The 17,177-nt window shown below is 50.7% G+C and overlaps 1 protein-coding gene across 1 annotated transcript; it reads left to right on the top strand.

Moving 5' to 3' along the window:
* Nucleotides 1–15,359: 15,359 nt before the first annotated feature.
* Nucleotides 15,360–16,900, top strand: LOC133912394 (WRKY DNA-binding transcription factor 70-like). Its single transcript, XM_062355096.1, has 3 exons — nt 15,360–15,900; nt 16,000–16,104; nt 16,351–16,900. Exons 1-3 carry the CDS (start codon nt 15,857–15,859, stop codon nt 16,829–16,831), a joined length of 630 nt encoding a protein of 209 aa, XP_062211080.1. The 5' UTR covers nt 15,360–15,856; the 3' UTR covers nt 16,832–16,900.
* The last annotated feature ends 277 nt before the right edge of the window (nt 16,901–17,177 follow it).

Here is a 17,177-nt window from a genome sequence, read left to right as displayed (position 1 = left end):
TTGAGCTTATCAACACATGGTAAAACTCAAGCAATCGCCTAGACCCCTCTTAATAGTACATCATTCTATTCTAGCAATCTGGTCTTTTCTCCACTAATCATCCAAGACCGGCAAAATGAAAATGCCCTATATTTATACCTTTGTCTTACGCAAATATCCATGTTGGGTCTAGCTTGATTTCTATCAACACATGAAGTTAATCATTTTGCTTTTCATCAAATCACTTGACATCGATCAACACATGATATTCATTTTCTAGCTTTTCACTGCATCATTCGAAGTCCATCAGCACATGATGTTCTTTCAAAAGGTAGCTTGATGCTCATCAACACATGATGACACCTTGCCATCAATTCAAAATCTCGGCTTGTTGACCCTCAACCTATGAGCTATCAACCTTTCTCTTGATAACAGAACTCAACCTAACACATCAACTAATGGAAATAGTCAGTCCCGCACATCTGGTTGTCATTAATCATCAAAACTCACTATAACACAACATTAGGGGCCTAGATCATCCTCCTTCCCCTGTACCGTCCTCAACTCTAGCAACATCTCTCACCGTTGCACCACCCATTAGGGTTAGGATTGGAGGGTGTTAGGGCTCGGGGTTACAAATCGAGGTTAGGGTTTTGGAGGCAAGCTTAGAGGGAGTCCTTGGGTGGTTGGTCGGATCGGCGGTGGTGGCGAGCGGTGGAGGGGTGCCGAGGCATGACGTCTTTGGCCACGGTGGTGGAGGACCAGTGGTGCGACGACAAAGGTAGTGGGGAGAGAAATTGATGGCCTGTTAGCGTGGCGGTAGCCGGCAACACTAGATCCGGTGGTGGTAGATGGCACCAAAGACGGGGAGGTTGAGGGCGGGCCGGCAAAGCCAGGCCTTGCCACGTCACGGAGTGAAGTCGCACCAGTGAAGATGAAGCATTGGGAAGAATAAGCACTTTGAGCCATCTAGAGGCAATGTATGGTGCACATCTATTGACTGATATTCCCTTCATTTTCAGGCCCTTGATCGGGAGTTGTCCCCATGAGACAAGGAAATCAAGTCCTAACTCTTGAGAACTCAGATGCCCATCTCTGGCGTGCCGCTACGTGCATGAATTGCCAGACAGCGTGGACCACCTCATGCTTGGCCTCTCTGCGGACCTTGCGGCCCTGCCCGTGAGCTCAACACGCATCCCTGTCGCCTATGCCCTCATGACGTAGTCCTTGATCCGGTCGATCAGCATGTCGCAGTCGCCGACCATGACAAACACCGCCGTGAGCTCGACAGAGTCAAGGGCAAGGTTGTCTAGCCCGAACGGGTTCGCTGCCAGGTAGTCCCGTGTTGCCCCAACCAGAAGTGCCAGACGTCAGACCTGGTCTTACAGAGCAAGCGTCAGGAACACTTCGGCCGGGCAGGTCACCTTGGATGTCGTCCTCTACTCGCCAACGAAGCACGGAAAGAGCAGGGTGTACCTGACAATGCCCATCGAGTCAGAAGCCAGTTTCCCGGAGCCGATGCGGACAGACAGGTGGTGCGACGTGCTCGCACCAGACGGTTCGCCAGAGACGAACGCGTGACCCAAGTTCACCAACTCGGCAAGTCACTGATCGGTAGCTTTAGGAGAAGAGGATGCCGGCGCATAGCTAGGGAACCTTAGTGGCGAGGTGGAGGCAGGCATCATGGGTTATCTATGGTATCCAGACTTGTGGGTTCATTCCCCATAAGTTTTGTACTCGATGAGTGCAGGTTTGGATTCAAAATTTCGTCCACGGGTCTTACGAGTCGGATATCCGATCAGTAACTGGTGCGGACGTGGGTTTTGTATTTTTCCATGGGTAACCTATGAGCACCCAAGACATGCGCCAAGCCCACTCGCCGAATGCACAAAGCACGCAGGCCTAGTTCAGATTTGCCGCTCACAGCCCACGCCCTTGCCGAACACACTCGCTAACCCTAGACCTTATCCGTTCCCCCAAATTCACCGGAACGAAGCTGCTCGGCCCGGCCGGTGACAGATCTTCCTGCATGCTCGTCTACTTTTCCTGCTTCCTCTCCTCTCCATTCTACTTTACTGATATGGTGCTTGGATTCGAAGCAAGGTAAAAGAGAAAGAGTCTGCACGTACGTGCAATGTTAATTGCATCCTCAGATTGAAGGTGATGGCTAGGCCTTTGGAGCATTTGGGCTGTGGATTGATGGGTAATCGGTTGTGAATAATAAGAGGGCGTGTTGGTTTGAGAGGGACAGAGGAGGATTTGGGAGAGGATTGTAGGTGCAGGGACATATGTTGGTGTATAGAGAATTTCAGTTCAGTTCAGTTAAGTTCAGTCAGACATAAGTTTGTAACAACAAATTTGAGTGCTATTTGTTCCTTTTGTATCACAGCTATTGTTGATTATTCTCTGAAACTCTTATTTTACTTCTCATCTTCTGGGTTCTGTTTATTCTCTGCCAGTATATGTTAGTATATTTTAGTCATGCTATCATCTGTGCTCTTTATTTCCTCCCTTTCGCTGTGTGCTGAACTACTATCCTAGTCCTACTGAACATTCTGATTTCTGAGAAGATATCGCCTGAGCTAGTGAGCTACTCTGTTGTATTTCAAATAGCGGTATTTGTAATGTTGTTTCAGTGTATCTGTTGCTATTGCACCATGCCAGCTGAAATACAACATGTTACAGGTACTCTTGTATCCAGTGTTACAGGTACAACAAAATGAGCTATTCTGATCAGCTGGTTGCTTTAATGAGCTACTGAAGTATTGTTATTATGTTGTATCCAGTGTTGCTTTAATGAGCTACTGAAGTATTGTTATTACGTTGTATCCAGTGTTTCTATTTGCAGACTCAATGGGTCCCTGGAGGGTTTCGGGTCTTCATCTAGTTCGGGTGTAGGGGCACATTTTAATCCGATTAGAGGCCCTCAAGGTCGAGCTGTTTTTGCTTTTGATTGTTGGTCTGTGATTCGAAAAAAATAGAAAGATTCTTTGCTTGGTGCACTCTGTTAGTGCGGTACTTATTATAGGCTGCTCTTGTTTTCGACCCGATACCTCTCGAATACCTAGACCGGCGGACTATACAGGCAGAGGAATAACCCAGAGGTCCTATGGTTCGGTGGCGCCCAGGTATGACAGACCAGACCGAGCACCGACAGCCCGCCCCTGGGGCCTAAGCTCCGGACTACTCTTTGCTCGAGCGATAGGATTACCCGAGAACCCCAGGGACTCGGTGATGCCCGGGGTACTGCCACGACACCAAACACCAAAGCCTACCACGACAGACGTAAGTTAGTGGCAACTGCCCGCGCGTATACCGATCGGGATTCTTTTATCAACGGGAAAAATGAGAGAGCAAATTTTTTCTCGCACAATCGAGCATCTCACCAGACAGATTAAACATATGGTTTCCAGAAAAAATAAAATTTGACATAAGAACTGGACATTGATAACATATATATTGTATTGACAATTTTTACAAGACTGGGTGACTTACCCGGTTAGTGGTAGCCCCCGGTCAACTTGGGCGGGGGGAAGCCCCCGGCCTGGTTAACCTGAGCACGCATACATGCCATCTACAGGAAGAATTTGCGCAGATACTCGATGTTTCACGCGTTGGGGAGCGGCTGCCCATCCTCTGCAGCCAGCCGAAAGGAGCCTTCTCGCGGGACACTGATCACGGTAAAGGGGTCTTCCCACATAGGGGACAGTTTATTCCTTCCTTCGCGCGATTGGACGCGTCGGAGAACTAGATCCCCCACCTCGAGAGACCAGGCCCGGATGTGACGCTGATGATAGCGCCGCAGGCTTTGCTGGTAGCGGGCTGCTCGGACGGCGGCACGCCGCCGGCGCTCTTCCAAGTAGTCGACGTCGTCGCGCCTTCGCTGTTTCTGTTCGCCTTCAGAGTAGGCATACACCCGAGGGGAGCCTAGAGTGAGCTCGGAGGGGAGGACCGCATCAACGCTGTACATAAGGAAGAAAGGAGTCTCCCCGGGAGCGTGACTTGGCGTGGTCCGATTGGCCCATAGCACGGCAGGCAGCTCGTCGATCCACCCTTTCTCGTGCTTTGCGAGCACGTTGTAGGTCCGGGTTTTGAGCCCCTTCAGTATCTCCGCGTTGGCGCGCTCGACCTGCCCATTGCTCCGAGGATGAGCGACAGAGGCGAAGCAGAGCTTGATGCCAAGGTTATCGCAGTAGTCCCCAAACAGGGCACTTGTGAACTGAGTGCCATTGTCGGTGATGATCCGGTTCGGGACACCAAAGCGACTAGTGATACCGTGGATGAACTGGAGCGTCGTGTTCTTGGTCACCTTGACGGCTGGAACCGCCTTTGGCCACTTGGTAAACTTGTCGATGGCGACGTAGAGGTACTCATAGCCCCCGATTGCTCGGGGGAATGGACCTAGAACGTCCAGCCCCAGACCGCGAAAGGCCATGATAGGGGGATGTTTTGAAGAGCCTAAGCTGGCTGGTGAATCTGCTTTGCGTGGAACTGGCACGCCCTGCAACGCCGAACCAGCTCGGAAGCATCCTGGAGGGCTGTAGGCCTGTAGAAACCTTGTCGGAAGGCCTTCCCGACCAACGTGCGAAACGATGCATGGCCACCGCACTCGCCCTCGTGGACCTCAGCGAGAAGCTCGCCGCCTTCTGTCCGGGTGATGCATTTCAGGAGGACGCCGCCTACGCCACGCCAGTAGAGATCCCCATCGTTTGGACTGCCGAGCAACTCTTTCAGCAGAGGCATCATCTCCGGGGAGGAACTTTTCTTTCAAGTACCCTCGGATCTCGTCCATCCACGAGGCATCTTGAGAACAGCCTGCAAGCGCAGCACACTCGCTGGGCGGCGGCACCCTGTCGGGGCTTCCCACTGAGGGCGCCGCCGGGGTCCTCTGAACTGGGCTCGAGGTTTCCCCTTCGCCCTGTTCAGCAGGCAGGACGGAAGACCGTGTGAGTCTTTCTTCAAAGACTCCGGCAGGGACGCGTGCACGGGAAGAGGCCAGGCAAGAGAGGTCATCGACCAGAGCGTTGTCGTGGCGAGAGATGTACCGCAGCTCCAGGCCGTCGAAGTGCCTCTCCAGCTTCCTGACTGCCACCACGTACGTCGCCATTTGAGGATCCGTGCACTAGTATTCTTTCGATACCTGGTTGACCACCAGCTAGGAGTCTCCCTTGACCAGGAGGCGACGAATCCCGAGGCCCACCGTGGCTTGGAGGCCAGCGATGAGGCCCACATATTCCGCCATGTTGTTGGTTGCTCGGAACTGCAGCTGCACGACGTACCGGAGTTCTTCACCCGTTGGGGAGATGAGAACCACTCCGGCCCCCGCGCCTTTCAGCGTGAGGGAACTGTTGAAGTGCATAATCCAGTACCCGGGCACATCGTGCCCGGGATATGCGGAAATCTCTTCTTGGTCGACCTCAGGGACGGACGTCCACTCTGCCACGAAGTCAGAGAGTGCTTGGCTTTTGATCGCCTTCTCGGTTCCGGAGAATGGGCCCCAGTGGGTACGTGGTAACCACTGAGACCTTGTGCGCCTGGAAGTAGTGGCGTAGCTTCCAGAAAGCAACGAGCACGGCGTAGAGCAGCTTCTGGGCTTGGGGGTATCTTGTCTTAGCATCCCGGAGGACTTCACTGATGAAGTACACCAGTCGCTATACACGGCGGGCCCGGACTGCGTCTTCACCCGAGGGCCTGCCGCAGCCCCTGAGCTCGGCGACGTGGTCGGGGCTGGCCGGGTGCTCGGGCTCGACTCCCTGGTCGGGAGGAGCCAAGTGCTCGGGCTCGACCCCATGCTCGGGGGGAGCCGAGAGTACCGGGGAGTGCTCGGGGGCGGCCGGGAGCTGGGACCCAGCATCTTACCCCGAGCACTCATCGCGCTCCACCACCAGTACCATGCTCACGACCTGAGGAGTGGCCGATACGTAGAGCAGTAGTGGCTCGCCCTTGGAGGGGGCCACCAGTACGGGCGGCGAGGTCAGATACTTCTTTAGATCGCGGAAGGTCTGCTCGTCCTCCGGCGTCCAGTCGAAATGATCGGTCTTCTTCAGAAGCTTGAAGAGGGGGAGTCCTCGCTCCCCAAGTTTGGAGATGAAGCGCCCGAGGGCCGCCATGCAGCCGGCAAGACGCTGAACCTCATTGAGTCGAGCCGGGGGTCGCATCTGCTTGATGGCCCAGATCTTCTTTGGGTTGGCCTCGATCCCTCGGCTGGAGACCAAGAAACCGAGGAGCTTGCCCGCAGGCACCCCGAAGACGCACTTCTCGGGGTTGAGCTTCAGGCGGGTAGTGCGGAGACTGTTGAAAGTCTCGGCAAGATCTTCGAGCAAGGTGGCGCGGTCTCGGGACTTGACCATGAGATCGTCGATGTAGGCCTCGACATTGTGGCCAACCTGCGAGTCAAGGGTGATGCGGATAGCGCGCTGGAAAGAAGACATAGCGTTGCGCAAACCAAAAGGCATCGATACATAGCAATAAGTCCCCACCGGAGTGATAAAAGAAGTTTTTTTCTTCATCCTCTATAGCCATGCGAATCTGGTGATAACTAGAGTTTACATCTAAAAAACACAAAAGATCACATCCCGCGGTTGCATCTACAATCTGATCTATGCGGGGTAAAGGAAAAGAATCTTTTGGGCAAGCTTTGTTTAGATCAGTGTAGTTCACGCACATGCGGAGCTTACCGTTGGCCTTTGGGATGATGACTGGGTTCGCCAGCCACTCGGGGTGGAGGACTTCTCGGATGAATCCGGCGTCAAGGAGCTTACTGACTTGCTCCCGGATGAACTCCTGGCGCTCGGGTGCCTACCGCCGGACTTTCTGCTTCATCAGGCGTGCGTCCGGGCGCACAGCCAGGTGGTGCTCGATCACCTCCCTAGGGATCCTGGGTATATCGGACGGCTGACATGCAAACACATCTACATTAGCCCGGAGGAAGGCGACGAGCGCGCTTTCCTATTTTCCGCCCAGGTCACCGCCGATTCGGACGACCTGGGAGACGTCTTCGCCCACCACGACCTCCTTCGTAGAAACGAAGGCGTCGGCAGCGAGTCGAGGTTTGGATGAAGAGGGTCCCTGGCCCCCTGGACGACCTTCGACCTCGGCCCGAGTTGAGACCAAGGCCGAGTATAACTGCTCGGCGCAGGAGACGACGCTGCTGGTCTCGACAGACACGGAGAATGGGCCCGCCGGGCCCAGCATCTTAACTGTGAGGTACGCGTAGTGCGTGGCCACCATGAACCGAGTGAGCGCCTGGCGCCCGAGGATGGCATTGTAGGGGAGGGGGAGCTCCACAGCGTCGAAGATGACATTCTCCGTTCGGAAGTTGTCCCGGCTCCCGAATGTCTCGGGCAGCTCGACCTGCCCGAGGGGCAGGGAGTGCCCGGGTGTCACCCCGTAAAAGAGGAGCGACGGCTTTAGGCGCCTGGAGGGCACCTTCAGCTTCTCGATTCCTCCTTGGAGAGGAGGTTAAGGCCTGCACCCCCGTCGATCAGCACTCTGTTGACCTTCACATTGCAGATGGTGGGGGATACTACCAGGGGTAGTCGCCCCACGCCCGCAGTACTGGCGGGGTGGTCGGCCAAGCTGAACGTGATCGGGGCATCCGACCACTTCAGGGGCCTTGCGGCCTCTTCGCTCGGGGTCCCCGAGCACACCTCGCGCCGCATGGTCTTGACACTGCGGCGGGAGGGGGGCGTGTACGCGCCTCCGTCGATGAAGGCGACGGTGTGCTCGGGTTCCTGGAAGCCGAGCTCTTGGTTGTTGGGGGCGGCTGCGTCATCGCCGCCCCTGCGGGGCTTCTCGCGGTCCCTCCGGCGCTGCTCGATGAGGCCCTTGACCATGCGGCACTCCGTGAGGTCATGCCACCTGGTCTGGTGGATCGAGCACCACTTCCCCAGTTTCGGGCCCCGCAGGAGGGGGGGCCCTTGCCGGAGCTGGAGCCCTTGCGGGAGCCGGAGCCCTAGGAGGGGCTCGTGCCGGAGCCCTTGCGGGCGCAGGCCGTCTGTCGGCGGTCGCCCGGCGTGCTTGCCGGCGGTCGGGTTCCTGGGATAGCCCACGGGTTGGGCCTAGGCTAGCTCGACGGGGACAGCCTCACGTCTCCTTCTCTTCTTCTTTTCCCGCTTGTCGGAGCGGGAAGGACCTGGGTGATCGACGGCGGGGTGCTCAGGGCGAGGAACATGCCATGCCCGAGCTTCCGCCGCCTTGGCGCACTTGTCGGCCAGCGCGAAAAGCTCCGCGGTGGTTTCGACCTTGTGCGTGCCTAGCTTCTCGAGCATTCGCTCGTCGCGGACACCCTGCCGGAACGTGACATTGATAGCGTGGGGGTTATCCGCGGGATGGTGTTGCGGACCTGGCTGAAGCGCTGTATGAAGCACTGCAACGTCTCCCCCTCCTGCTGCTTGACGGCGTGGAGGTCGCACTCCAGGTCGGGGCGCGTAAATGTGCTCTGAAAGTTAGCCACAAACTGGTGCTAAAGATCATCTCAGGAGCTGATAGATCCTGGGGGTAAGTTCATAAGCTAAGAGCGGGCAGAGCCCCTCAAGGTGACATGAAAGTAGTTGGCCATCACCTTTTCACTGCCGCCAGCCGCTTGGACAACAGTGGTGTATATCTGGAGGAACTCGACAGGGTCGATGGACCCGTCGTACTTCTCCAGCAGTTCTGGCAGGAACTTGGTGGGCCATTTGACCCAGCGGAGCTCACTGGTGAAGGCTCGACAACCGGTGCCGTACCCTGCTTCCCAGGTAGCGCCCTTGGACGGTGAACGCCGGCGAGCCGAGGAGTCCCGACGATCATGGGCCGGCAAGGAGGAGGCCTGGTCCTCGACTTAAGCCTCATGCTGGGTCTCCCACCAGCGCTCGAGGGTGACACGCGCATCTTCGATGCCCCTCCGCTCGTTGAGGTGCAAGCGGAGGTCCTGGGCTCTGGTAGTGGCCATGGGGGTAGCGCTCCGCTTGGAGGCCCCCGGCCAGTGCGACCGCCACCTGATGATGGGCCGGTCTTAACTGCGCCGTGGTGTGAGGTAGCGCGGGAACTTTTGGGCAGCACCTGACGGTGGGCCGTGCCGACTAAGGCGGCTACTTCCTGGAGCCAGCGGCCTTCCGAGGTTTCCCCCGCCACCTGGACTAGCGGGTGCCTGAGGAGAGCTTGCTCCGCAAGCAGCGCGCTCCCAGGACTGGCCTCGCCGAAGGCGAGCCTACGCCGCAGCGGCGCCCGGCGCTGTCCAGACGTGGATCTGGCGGCGGGAGTTTCGGCCACCTGCTGGGGGTTGGATGGTGCACCGGCGACGGCGGCGGTGGCCCTGCTGGGCCCAGCGTCATGGTCCCCCTGAGAGGGGAACGCCGTGCGTGCAGATCGTGGCTGCTGCTGGGAAGCAGCAGCGACTGGGGCCTCCTGTGCGAGGGGCTCCATTTGCTCACTGGAGCTGGAGCCAGAGTGCCGGAGACGATGACCGCCAGCCATTTTTTTCTGCAGGAGAAAACAAACAAACAAATTCAGGGATGCTTCCCCCCTACCTGGCGCGCTAGCTGTCGGAGGGTTAACTCCTGTCGCAGGGATCCTGAGGGACCCCTTTTTAGAGATTCGGCCGGGGGGTGATTCTGAATAAGTTTGCCGGAGAAATAAATGGATATGAATGCGATGGCTGGTGGGGTGGAATGATCTGGTGCGGAATGAAGTAAATGCACTGGGGGTTTAGACAGGTTCGGGCCGCACAGAGGCGTAACACCCTACTCCTGTATGGATGCTATAAATGTCCTGAGAATATCTCTCAGGAATGTGCTAGTTACAAGAATGTCTGTCTATCCTAGAGCTTGGGGCTCCTTGTTCTTCGGTTTCTATGCTCGTACGAATGTGTTCTTCGATCTGTGTGTATCTGTTGGCTTTGAGTGCTCTTGGACTTCTCGATCTTCTCTACTTCCTTAACTTCTTCAACCGTGCAGAGCTTGCCGAGCCTTTTTTAGCCTGTAAGACCTGTCTTTGTCCGTGCTGCCGGCCGCTTTAAATACCCACCGGCAGTAGCGTGCCCCGAATGGGAGGGCACGAGTTCCAAGGCACCATAAATGGAAAGGGTGTCATCATAGCCTCTGTGCGAAGTGACGTGGGTTGAAAACGCGCCCCGCGCCCGGTCATCAGTCGTCATGATGGCGCTGGCAACGGGCGCCGTGGAGGGGGCCCACCGGGCAGCCACAGAGCGACCTGGCGTGCCCGCCCTGTCTTGTTCGCCTGCCACAGTAGCGCGGCAGACGGAACGCCTCGGGCCTTGCGACGTTACCCCGAGGCATGCCGGATGGCACGGGATGGGACCCGTGCATTTAATGTCCCACGCCCTTCTGCCAGAATATGGCAGGAACTGACACCGAGCGTGATGGGAGCAGTTGGAGGTGACAGGCCACGCGCGCTCTTAAATGCGGCCTCGGGCCTTTCACCTACTGACACCTCATCGCTGGACCCCTGTGGGGGCCACTGATGAAGGGGCTTCCTGGGTCGTTGGGGAACCGAGTGCTCAGGAGTCACTGTTCACCTCCCCGAGCACTCTCTCCCGGGCACGCTTGTACGGATCCTCGGGGAACCGAGTGTTCGGGGGGCCGCGGCTCGCAGCCCCGAGCACTCTCTCTTGGAACTTCCTTCAGTGGGTCCTCGGGGTACTCGGGTGCCCGGGAGCCTACTGCTGCAGCCCCGAGCACACCCCTCCCAGTACTTGGTTCTCCTAGTCGTCGGGGGACTTGGGTGCTCGGGGGTCACTGTTTACCTCCCCGAGCACTTTCTTCTCAATCACTTAGTCTTCGTAGATCATCGGAAAACCCAGGTACTCGGGGACCACTGACTGTAGCCCCGAGCGCCCTCTCTCGAGACTTAGTCTTTTTTACCTAGCAGAGGTGACCCCGCGGGATGACACCACGTGACGGATTGCTGACCTGGCCTCGAGATTCGGGGACCCTCAGTCCCTGATTCACCAACAATCCCCCACAACAAAAATCCAAATCACCTCCTGCAGTCCTTGCCTATTGTCCTTCTAACAGGTGATATGAGTCTAGATCAACTATTTTTCTAAACGAACATATATTTGCATTTTTTGTTTCAAATAATAAAGAAATAAAACAAATCGCTAACCGGTTAGGTTTTGGACCGTGTAAGTTAAAACTTCTCAAATTCGTTCCGAAGTTTGTTTTTTACTAAATTTCATGCAGATGATGGTTCATGGTTGTGCGTATGAAGTGTATCGATTCTTTTTTTTTTTCTTTTCTTTTGAAACGATATGTATTAGCATTCCCAGTACGTTTGTCAATCCTAAGGAAGAACTTTTTATTTGAACTGCATTCCCAAGGAACAATCTAAACGTGGTGACGATTGTGACACGTACTACAGCAGTACAGCTGCTAACGCCGATCGCTGGTCAGGTGATGCAAAGCCCGGGATATCTAGCGGTCCGGCACTTTCCGGCTACGTGTGCATCTATGGGCGCCAACAGGAATATCATAGCGGTCTCTCCATGCTCCCAGTTCCAGGAACCATTCAATTCAAGCCTGCTGCCTGCCCATTTTACTCTGACTTTGCATGATGGTCCTCTTTAAAAAAGATGTTAATTCGTTTCTCGCTTTCACAGAAACCTAAATAGACTGCTGCGAATTCGGACTAGACATATGATGCAAAATTCTACTCCATCTTGTGCAAAGAAAGACGCGAGTCATAGTTATACATCTTCTGTTCCATTCTTTTTTTAAAGCCATCTCCAACATATACTTTAAAAATTCATCTCTTATAATACTATTACAGTATCAATAACATTATTATAATATCTTCTATTTTTTCATCTCCAACAGCTACTTTATTTCCTACTTTTTATTATTTTCCTTCTCTCTCCGAACCTACAAACATACACTGTAAACAGTAATACGGATCTCTATTTTCATCGTTCTATCGTCCATATAGCTGGAGTGTCTCTCCTGACTCCCAATCGGTAATTTCTAGCAGCGCATTATTTTACCGATCAAATAAAGATCCTGCTGGAGTTGGTCTAAAACGGTGGTTTTGTCCTGGCTGATGGCCGTGTTAAGCTAAGACTCTGCCTTAACTAGGTCCATATTTCTTATAGGCGGTCGACCTCACTCGCCGGCTTCCACCACCTAATAACGTCGCTTATTCTGACCGCAACAAGCCATCGAGGTCAGTTTTAACAAAGACTAATGAATGGAGAAGTCCTTTTCAGCCTTTCAGATAAGCAAAGACTGAACCAAGAAATGTGATAGTAGTATATGTTATGCGATAAAATTAAATCTGGTCATGGCTCTAGAAACCATTTTCTAATAGCTATTCTTTCTATAGGTTGGCGCTATTGCACATCCAAATTTCACCGTCCAAGCAATGGTTTGACCTTTGGCTCTGGCTCACAAAGTTCTCCACGAGTATAGTCACTGGCACGTATAGTAAGGTGGCAGGCTTATAATATATATTTCCTCTGTCAGATAATACACGACATTTTAAATTTAGATATAGATATGAAGATAAAAAAAATAAAATAACCATCTTATCATTTTTTATTAGTGTGTGAGTAATAATAATGTAGCATTTCTGAAAAATAATATTTGTATTAGGAAGGAGGAACATATTGGAGAGGTAAGACTGAAATATCCGAGATAAAATTACCTTAAAATTGTAGAACTTATGTATTTTAAACAAAATTGAAGAGCCGGAGTACTATTTTTTTTCTTTTCATACGGGAGATACACAGTGAATGGCGTGTCATTCGAAACTTTCTTTAAGGATTATAAAAATGTTAGGTTTCAGTGCCTCTCATGCCAGTGGAAAAAAAAATTAAGCCCTACTTGCACTTCTTCTTTCCCCGTTTCTCTCTACTAACCATTTCAATTAGCAGAGATATATATTTAGCGACCATTTGATTATGAGATCTGGTGATATTTGCTGTGTGATCAGGCAGCGCCGGCAGCAGCTGTATGATATATTTTTTTATCCCTTGCTCTCTTGGCTCTCAGTTGTTAATCGTGTAATCCATTGTGGCCACACTTTTATGCTTATTTTTTCCATTCCCGTTTTATCAGGACCGTGACAGCATATTTTAGTTGACAACAAACTAGTACTAAATTAGAGCGGCATATACTAAGGCTACTCTCAATATTACACCATATCTTATTTCTTAGACATTAAATAATTATACCTTATAAAATTTTTTATGATGTGATAAAAAATTAAAGAGGAGAGAGAGCCAGTGTCTTTCCTAAGATATAAGATGGACACAATATCCAACACAAGAAACAAACTAAAAAATACATTAGAGGTGATTAATATTCATATCTACGTATTGCATGAAACAAACAAATTAATGTGAACCAATTAAAATTTAGATGTGATCATATATTTTAAAATACAAAATAAATTTTGTATTAGAGAGATAATTTTTTTATTAGTGTTTATAGAAGATAGAAAGAGATAAACATTGCTCTGACACGTTTATATTAGGAATGATACGCATGTACGCATGTCAATGAATAGGCCAAGATCTAGATTGATACGCCGCATGCATCCATACATCCTCCTTTCTCTCCCTACCGGTCAGCCAATCAGAGGATGATAACTGTCCACCTTCTAGAAAATCCCATTATAAATTTGTACTAGGTGTGGGACTGTGGCCCGGTCTTTCTAGAGTTTCAAGTAGTAGTAAAATCAGGAGAAAGAGAAGAGTATGACTAACAGCTCCTGATAAACAAATGCAGAGTGGCAGACCTGTCCAACTAATTAAAAGTCAGACCTCTGCTAATCAGGTCTTATTCAGTGATCCTTCCAATAAACTAAGTGATCTGTTGGGTGTCCCCCTCCGTTTTTCTTCTCTGACTTCGCTGGCCTCGGAATTGTGGACTTTTGTGGCTTACCCAGCCTCATGTGCCGCAAGCAGTTCAAATTGATTTCATCCATGGCTGCCAATTTCACTGCATAGACAGATGGTAAAGCATTTCTATCACCGTTTCCTTTCCTTTTAACTACTTCCTCTGCGTCTTTACCGCATGTAACCAAGCTGAAACGATTATTTCATCTATTATATTATTATATGAATATTAAAAGGAACCATCATATTAGTTCTTAAAATCATAAAATTACCATGATAATAAAAAAGAATATAAACCACTCATTGTTATGAATATTTAACGATTAAGATTAAACCAAATGGTCTATATCAAATATAATTAATAGTTCAGAATTAATAATAAAGGGTCCAAATAAAATAAAATAAATAATAATTGAAATTAGGGTTAGAATAGAAAAAGAAAGATTCATATCAAAATAGTCTTAGAAAAAATTAAATTATTATAAAAATCAAATACCTAAATTAAGAGTCCATGTAAAATACAATTAATCAACAGCTAAAATTCATAATAAAAATAAAAAATTTAAAAATCATACTAAGATAATAGATTAAGAAGCACCATATAACTCAAGTTTATCACGTTAAGCAGACAACATGCAAGATAAATCTATTTTGATTTTAGTTAGATTGTCTACACTTAACGTATGATTTTAGGAGTTGATCAAAATATATTGAATCGAATCAATACATATATACGATTCGGATACATAATCAAAGCATAAATAATTTTCTCTATCACTAACATAATTTTATCTTTTTCTTTTACTTTTATGAGTTCTGTAACTAAATAACACTAACCTTAAACTATTTTTTAATCAAATATTATCATAACAAAATATTATAATGAGCCTAATCACGTATTAACCTGAACAACCTTACTAGCTTTTGTAAAAAAAAGTTTTACCGCGTCGTGCCACTTGATGCATTTAATAAATCAACTGGGGAGGCCGCGCTTATCGTCGTGATGCGCGGCAAGGCCAAATTGGGCGGCCTCCAACTGCGCAATTACGCACATAAATTACTCTGCGTAATGGTCTAGTGGCCGGTTAGGTTTTAACTAAGACCCAGTGGGGGCGGGTACCATCAGGGATGAGCTCATTCCGGGTCATAATTAAACTACTCGACGGAACGGAAAGGGGAAAGATAAGAGAAGAGGGGAGGAGAGATTCCTTGCCGCCTCAACTTGTGATCCGGCATGTGCTGGGTCTTTTAAAAAAACACCCTCGGGACGCGGTAGGTTTCAGACTAGCAGGCAGCAGCGAGTCACCCACTCACCCTCCGCCCCAAGCAACGAGACGATTCCTTTCTTTTGTTTGTCCTTATTTATTGCTAGTGTCATCACCACCCGATCGATCGAGCTTCCATTTTGGACAAGTTTTTGAACCGGTCCGGCCTGGATCGATACTTACATATATATCTATATCTATCTATATATATATATATATATATATATATATATATATTAGTATACAACTACTACCGGTAGCCTGAGTTCCAATTGCCAGGAAAAATGTTTATTAGCCCAAGTTGCGAGATCGATGACAGTGCTTAGAGCATAAACAATGGCGCTCGACACATCATTTGAGGCCACTTGTAGGCACCTCCGGCTGTGTAACTGTGTTGAGTTGGGTAGGGCTCTGAAGAAGGTGCAGAGAAATTCCTCAGGTCGCCCCGTCGGTGCGCGGGGGCACGTGACAGCGATACGACGGGAGGCCAAGATAATCTTTGCATCGTTCCTGGTCTCGTTTCTTGGGGTTTTTATATGGCCGCGAACTCAATTATGGACTTCTCTCTCCTGTTGTGTGATGTGTCGAGCTGTTAAGCTAAAAAGAGGGGTGGTGTGCTCCGGTGTCTGGTCAAGTACGCTTCCGAATTAAAAGTGCTTTGGCTTCCTCCTCCGGCCGGCCGAGTCTCTCTCTCTCTCTCTCTCTCTCTCTCTCTCTCTCTCTCCCCTCCCCTCCCTGCATTTCTTGATTTCTTGGTGTCCTCCCCCGGAAGGAAACAATGTCTCCTGAGCCGAGCTCGCATCAGTCGCAAATGAATTCGAGGTAACTGCTAGTGGTGCTTCATATAGTGATCTTCACTTGATACTAACGCGGTTCAATTTGGAGCGGCGCGTGATTTGTTTCTGGAAAAAATCCTGGCAGGAAGGAGAAGCGCATGAAGAAGGTGGACACCTCCGCGCCGCACAACGACGGCCACCAATGGAGGAAGTACGGCGAGAAGAAGATCAACAACACCAACTTCCCCAGGTTCGGACTTCGGAGGAACATCTGTCTTTTTGGTTTCTTCCTCGTTTGTTACTGAAACCTGCATCTGCGTGTGTACTGAGAAATCAATCTTGACCAGCAAAGAATCAGAAATCTTATCCTTTTAGCCACCTTTCTTTGGCATGCATAACAGAGACAAATTCCAACAAATATTTTGGCCAAAAAACTGGATCTTTTCATGTTCATTTCACTCACAAATTCTTATATTTTCCCCTCATCTCACTGCAGGTATTACTACAGATGCACCTACAAGGACAACATGAACTGCCCGGCCACGAAGCAGGTGCAGCAGAAGGACCACAGCGACCCGCCATTGTACGCGGTCACCTACTACAACGAGCACTCGTGCAACAGCGCCTTCCTCCCGCTCTCCCCCTCCGAGTTCCAGCTGCAGACCGCGTCCGGGAAGGCCGTCTCCATCTGCTTCGACTCGTCCGCACCGCAAGAACTGAAGGCGATCACCAATGCCGGCGGTGGCTCGCCCTCTTCCAGCGCGGCGGGGCGGCGCGGCACGCTTCCGCAGAGCAATAACCCGCCTGTGCTGCAGCGTTCGGAGACGTATCCCCGGGGCGCAGGGGCCGTGGAGCAGAAGCCGGCCTCCTGCAGCACCGAGTGCTATGACGCATTTTCAGGTGGTGCCGGTGCGGTTCCTGAAGAGGTGGTAGACGCAGGCAGATTTGGTTCCATCAGGTTCTTCCATTTTTTGTAAATTTATCAGTGGAAGGAAGGCAATTGATTTTACTTTCAAGAAACTAATATGATACATATGTTTTTTTAATCCTCTCTGTCTACCTGCGAAAGAGCACTTGAAACTTGCATGCTACTATGATGTTGTTAGTGAAATCAAAATACTACTGCTAATTTAAATCCCAGTGTTCATTTCTCCATACTCTGCCATTGCTTCTGGCTGAGGTAATGTACTGTATATTCAGGCCTTATTTTGAACTCCTGAAAAATTTCTTGTTCACATAAGAATTGAATCCATTCCTGTGAAACTCCCGTGTTCCTATCAAAGGCAATGGCAGCATAGGCAACGAAAGTGTGGTTACGATTTG

The sequence above is a fragment of the Phragmites australis genome, chromosome 3 (assembly GCF_958298935.1).
Source record: "Phragmites australis chromosome 3, lpPhrAust1.1, whole genome shotgun sequence".
Taxonomy (NCBI): domain Eukaryota; kingdom Viridiplantae; phylum Streptophyta; class Magnoliopsida; order Poales; family Poaceae; genus Phragmites; species Phragmites australis.
The sequence above is the reverse complement of the archived record's forward strand: the minus strand, read 5'-3'. Positions and strand labels throughout refer to the sequence as shown.

Bases quoted from the DNA above. Each gene is read 5' to 3' on its own strand.
- LOC133912394 (XM_062355096.1), top strand. From the start codon at position 15,857: ATGTCTCCTGAGCCGAGCTCGCATCAGTCGCAAATGAATTCGAG. The intron at 15,901-15,999 runs GTAACTGCTAGT...AAATCCTGGCAG, and splicing joins CAGTCGCAAATGAATTCGAG to GAAGGAGAAGCGCATGAAGA. The intron at 16,105-16,350 runs GTTCGGACTTCG...ATCTCACTGCAG, and splicing joins AACAACACCAACTTCCCCAG to GTATTACTACAGATGCACCT.